This window comes from Gracilinanus agilis, chromosome 3 (assembly GCF_016433145.1).
Source record: "Gracilinanus agilis isolate LMUSP501 chromosome 3, AgileGrace, whole genome shotgun sequence".
NCBI classification, from domain to species: Eukaryota; Metazoa; Chordata; class Mammalia; order Didelphimorphia; family Didelphidae; genus Gracilinanus; species Gracilinanus agilis.
In genome coordinates, this window is record NC_058132.1 from 555,563,165 (window position 1) to 555,569,380 (window position 6,216).

At 41.2% G+C, this 6,216-nt stretch overlaps 1 protein-coding gene across 1 annotated transcript in view; it reads left to right on the forward strand.

The window, feature by feature from the left end:
• Positions 1–681: 681 nt before the first annotated feature.
• EDNRB (endothelin receptor type B) overlaps positions 682–6,216 on the forward strand; it is a 25,839-nt gene continuing 20,304 nt past the window's right edge. The window contains exon 1 of the mRNA XM_044670579.1: positions 682–1,546. Within this exon, the coding sequence (XP_044526514.1) occupies positions 1,088–1,546 (459 nt within the window). The 5' untranslated portion in view covers positions 682–1,087. The remainder of the gene's footprint in view (positions 1,547–6,216) is intronic.

The window sequence follows — 6,216 nt, forward strand, 5'->3', positions numbered from 1 at the left end:
AATCCACAGGCATGAGCACCAGCCCCCGCCCGCTGTGAAAGAGAGTTCAAAATTTTGTTCCTGAACAAGCAGCAAGGTAAATAGCTTGCTTTGGGTTTAAATTACTATCAAAGTAGTCCAACCTATGGGAATCTGCCTTAGTGCAATCAGTTTATTTCTTATAATTAAAAAAAAAGAGTTAAAAATATAGACGTGACAAATTAACGCGAGGTGGGGGAATGTCTTGGCGATTTGTGTTCATTTGTTTGAGGCTACGTAAAGGAGAAAGGCTCGGGTGAGTGAATAACAAAATAGTACTAATTGGACTGTGGAAAAAAAAAAAAAAAACAATCCTCGAATCAGAGCTGTTTCCTTCGGGTTATAGAAGCCTCTATAGTACACTAGGTGCGACCCTTGAATCTTTGCTCTCTCCGAGTCGTGAACTTCCCATCTTCCCTCCCTCTCCTTATCTCGGGTCAGCAGACCTAAGCAATCTTTATATGCCTGCCACAGAGACTGGCACGCAGTAGGTACTTAATAAATGCTTGCTTGCTTGGTTGTCAGCGACAAGAAATAGGGAGAATCTGATGCAGTATGTGAAGAGTCCTTATGCCTTCCTACTGCTTAAATCTCCTCTTCTCTAAGGAGCAAGAGTCTAGAGTTCTGATGATAAGAGAGTAACAGAGCAGAGTTTCGCCTTCTATCCTACTCTGCTTCCTCCTCTTCCTCTTGCAGAGACCTCTCCACACTCCACTACTAGGAGGGAGAGAAAATGCAACAGTCGTCCCCACCCCCTTCCTTTTCTCCCCCTTTCTTTCTCTCTTGGGATGGAATTACGCAGAGAACTTGTGCGCGGGAGTTCCTGAGTTTCCCCAGTTGGACAGGCAGGAGCTGCCTTAGTACCCAGCTCTGGGGTAAAGGAAAAGGGCCGATGGGGTTGTTAGCAGGAGCAGTTACTAAACAGCTGATCTAGTGTCTTCTCTCCTCCACTATCCCTCTCCCCAATCCTAACCCCCTCCTCCCAACCCTACCTTCCCCTTCCAGGCTCGGACGCCTAGCTGGAAAGCAGTCCTCCGGGATTTCTACTCTTATTTCTGACACCGCAACAATGCAGCAGTATCTCAGCCCTGGCAGTCCCCTCTTGCTGCTGCTGCTTTTACTCTCCTGCGGCACTTTTGGGGTCTGGGGAGAGGAGAATGAGCTCCTATCCTCCCGGGACACCTTACCCCCGCTGGGGGACGGGGAGGTGATGACACCCACTGCCAGAGCCGCCTGGCCCAAGGCGACCAACGCTAGCCAGTCTCTTCCATCCGTACCTCAGGGGCGGCCCCGCAACCTCTCTCCCACCATGTGCTCCGGCCAGACAGAGATCAAGGAGACTTTCAAGTACATCAATACCGTGGTGTCCTGCCTGGTGTTCGTGCTAGGCATCATTGGGAATTCCACCTTGCTGAGAATCATTTACAAGAACAAGTGCATGAGGAATGGCCCCAACATCCTCATCGCTAGTCTGGCCTTGGGCGACCTCCTCCATATCATCACTGATATCCCCATTAATGTCTACAAGGTAAATGGCTATCTGAATGGAAGTGGTTCTAAACAATGGGATGAAAGCTGGGGCAGGGGGAGAGGCAGGATAAGCAGTTGGAGGGTGGGAGAGGAGAAGGATCAAATAATTGACAGTTTCTGTTCCTCAATTCTTTCTCCTTCTCGGCTCTGATTTCATTTCCCCGAGACTCCCAGGGATTTTGGTGTTTAAGATATGATCCCTCTTGAAATTTGAAACATTAACACTTTAAAGGACACTGCAAGTCTGCAGAACTAAGTCCAGCATTGGCTGGAGAAGGGCAGTCTAACACTCAAGGGCACTGCCTAGATGCCCAAGACAACCTTTGAGGGTTTCACCTCTTCAAGGTTTTGCCTAGGTCAACCCTAGTAGTCACTGAAAATGTCAAAAAGAGTAGATTCCCAGAAGTCCCTTGGTAGTGAAGGCATGGATGTTACTGTACTTGCTAATAAGCTGGTGCCAGGAGGCCTTGGAACTTCCTACCCCCAATAGCACTTTTAGAGATTCTTAGACCTTAGGGGCTCAGAGCTGTGCATTAGCAGAGGCACCCCATGGATTAATTAATCAAAATTTATATGAAAGCTTTTATTGAACTGCTAAGAAGTGATCAAATTTTGTAAGCTGATAAATCTCATTGATTTGGAAAGATCAGTGACTTCTGAATACTTCTAACCATTGTGGGGTAGGTGGTAGTATGGAGTGCTGTGTGAGACATGCTCATAGGAGAATACTGGAATAAACTCCTCTATAAAGTCTTATCTCCCTTTGGTACTTAGGCCTCCACTGAATTCTGCAAGAGGTTATTGAGTACCTACTATGTGTGGAACACAGGGCTGGGAGCTGGGGAGTATTCTATGCAGCCATAGCCAGAAAATATTTTGGATCAGTCCTTAGGACAGTCAACAATGAACTGACCCATATAGCTCTGCTTTGGAGTATTTTACTCCCTAAGGTAGTAGATGGAAAGCTAGTTTTGGAGTCAGGAAGATCTGATTGCAAATCCTATCTCATATATATACTAACTCCTGACTATGGGCAATCATTTATATTCTCAGTGTTCTAGGCAATCCTCTGAGACATGCCCTGAATGATGGAGAGAGTTTCTATACTGCCCCACCCCTCTCAAAAAAATTTTAAAAAGTGTTTTAGGAGGCAAATTTCAAATTAGATTGGCTATATTTTACATTATTTGAATCCAGTAGCTTTTTATGCAAATGGAAATTTGGACCACATTTTAGGATTCATAACTGTAAAGAAAAAGTACTCGGGGTTATGGGATTCACTGAAAGCAGGCCTAAACACTTTTAGATTTGCTTTTTAACTTTGTAATTTAATTATTTGTTTCAGATCCTAGCCTTGGGCAATCCTTAATGTGAGACTAGTACATTGCTCAGTATCTAAAACTAGACACCTGATAAGTTAGTTCATTGAAGTTGAAAAGCCTCAAAATTCCCCAAGCCTGGCTGGAAGCCAGAGTCCCTGATCCTGTAAGAGATGGGCTGAATGAGGACCTCACACAGAGATTATTCAGGATCTGGCTTGGTAATCCATTATGGGCTCTAAGTATGTGCTGTGTTTGGGTTCTTTCCTTAAGAGTTGGACTTCGAAACACTTCCAAATGTAACCAGTCCATTTTCTGAATCACCAGAACAGCAAGGATTAACTATACCTTCTCTAGGTAAAAAACCCATGTTTATTCAAAGTCCTTTCCCCCTAAGTGTTCTGTTCATGCTGAATGAAGACTGCAGCTAGAAATTCTTTGAATATTCATAATAATGAGGAAAAGAAGCTAATTTTAAACCACTCCAAATGCCCTGATGTTTCAGTTGGATGTGCTCTCATGTCAGTAGGTAACGATATTATTCTCTGATCCCATCCCTATTTGTATACAAAAGAGGAACTAGTGTAGAGAGTGCACTTAGAGGGAGAAGATGTGCATCTGAGACTATAAACATTCAATCAGGGAACATTTACTAAGTGCCAACCAACTATGTGCTAGGTACTGGGCAAGGTGCAAGGGATACAAGGAAAGAAAAAAGGAATGAGTCCTTGCCCTTGAGGAGCTTGCACTCTTTGTAAATTATACTATTGTTCTCAGCAAGTAACTTGACCTAGCTAAGCCTCAGTTTCCTCATTTGAAAAATGAAAAGGACACTTGTACTAATTTACCTACCACCACTAAGGTTCCACACCAACCTCATTATAGCACAGGTCAGAAAGGGTACTAAAGTGGAGGAGATTCTGGGCTCTTGAAGGCTATCCAAGTGGATGGCAAAGTCTGTTAGGATTTACTTATCTGAAAAGGCTTGGAATGCAGACCTGTTGACAGAAGGGATGTTTGTTGGCTGAGGATCAGCCTAGCTAAGGTCTGTGAGACTCTTTGAGAGAAGGTTGGCCACCAGATAATTGATGTTTTCCAGCCACAGCAACACATGAAGAACACAGTGGTGAAGGAATCGACATTACCTAACGCGCCGAATTTTCCAGTAGGGAAAGTCCTTTATAAGCAAAAGCACTTATCAAAATATGAAGTATGATTAATATGTCTAGGAAAAGAAGAAAGAAATAGCATACATTTACGTATCACTTGCAATTGGTTTACCTATATTATTTCACTATATTCTCACAATAACCTGAGTGGGTAAGTAGGGTACAAATTATTATCCCTGTGTTATAGAGGGGAAACTAAGGTAGAGAGGGGTTAAGTGACTTGCCTAGTGTCATCGAGCTAGTAAATAGTTATCCAGTAACTCAAACCCATTCTTTTGGTTCCAAATTCAATACCCTTCCTCTTTATTCCTCTATTTGATATACACTACAATCTCCTTTTCCAAAGCCACTTGTTGCAACTTTTCTTGATGCTCTCACCTGGGGTAGTACTTAGTATGCATATTATTGATTCCCCTACAGAATTATAGGTGATAGTATTGCTACTATCACAGCTTTCTATTAAAAGGCAGGTGCTTCCAGGTGTTTTGCTACTAAGTCTTGCAATAAAGGCAGTACTGACAATCTAACAAGATTTGGCCATTGAACAGAGTGACTTTGAATCTCATGACTAAAATGAGTCAGGAGAGGGGATGGAACCATAGGTCTTACTCAGCTTTGCTTTTCCTGACTGCATTAAAATGGGCAATGAAGAGAGATAGCCAAGACTCCTGTACGCTCCTTCTGACCTGTGATAAAGGACACTCTAATAACTAACTTGCCTAACATCTGATATTAGGTAGATAGGAATTAAACTCCTTAATAAGCACAAAAATGGCAAAGCTTCATGATAAGGGTAAGGGGTCAAAGATGATATTCATGATCATTTGCAGGAATGGGTGTTGTTAGGGCGTTGTTAAGGAAGTGAAGGGTCCTGAGATCCTGACAAAATGGGAGGGTTACTGATTTTCAACTCTTCAACTTTTAACCAGGTAATTACTGCCTCCAATATGGTAGGTAGTCAAATATTTGTGACCCAAGTAGTTAAAGAGGACCTAGTTAATTTGCTACTTCAAAGGTAAAAAGTTAAAGCTTTAACTTTAAATTTCTAAGGCTTTAGCTTTTTAACTAGTTAAATGAAGTTGATTTCTGGATAATAAAAGTTAGAAGTGATCAAAGAAGCTTTCTTTCACTATTTATCATTGGAAATTCACCTATACCAAGTTAATGTAGGAAGCTGCAACAGCAAGGAATTTTTGAGTGGTAGAAACAAGTCGAACCGAAATTATTTAAAGAAAGTTATTATTAAGAATGTTAAGAACCTAAGGTTAAATTTGTTTCAAGTTAAGAATAATGAGGATACAATGAGCTTGCTTTTGATGATTGATAATTATTGGTTTTTTTATAAGGACTTTTGATTTACTTAATGAGTCAAGGAGACTTCCTGATGAGGAAATTCCCTTTATAAATACAGGTTAGTAACTATTTTGCAGCTTATAGTCTGGAAGAGTTGCATCGGGTCAGATGAGTTTTAGTCACTTGTCTACTGTAGTTACAAAGCCAGTGTGTATCAGAAGCAGGATTTCTTGATTTTAAGGCAAATTCTCTATCTTCTGCAACATACTAGAAATTAATTTAAAACTACAAATAATCTGCTACATCTAAGGCCAAATCAATGTGTATTACAATCGCCTCAAAACATATTGGTAAGAGAGTGGTACTTATTCCCATTGATATTTAATTCCCCAGCTCTAATAATGACTTATTCAGAACCACACAGCAAGACAGTATCAAGGTTCAAATAAATTTAACTTTCTTAAATGACACTTTCAGTTTTCAACTCATGGGTCTGCATGTGGTCTACAGTTTTCAGTACTACAGGAAGGCACACACACTTGACTTTAGACCAATGTAAATCAGACTTCTAGAGTGTAAGTATGAAGGCAAGGAGGCGAGAGTCTTGGATCTCAGAACAGAAAGTAGTGGCTGGGAAAGCATGTTCTCATTTTAGGGTCTCACTGGTAAACATTGACATGTCAAGATATGGAATTGCTCGATTGTATCCACATTTGGCTCTATATGGATTGTCAAATGGTCCTCTATGACACCAAAGCTCTACTTCCCAGAAAAAAAGACAAATTGTCTTTCTGAAAGAAAGAAAGAAAGAAAGAAAGAAAGAAAGAAAGAAAGAAAGAAAGAAAGAAAGAAAGAAAGAAAGAAAGAAAGAAAGGAGAGAAGAAAGA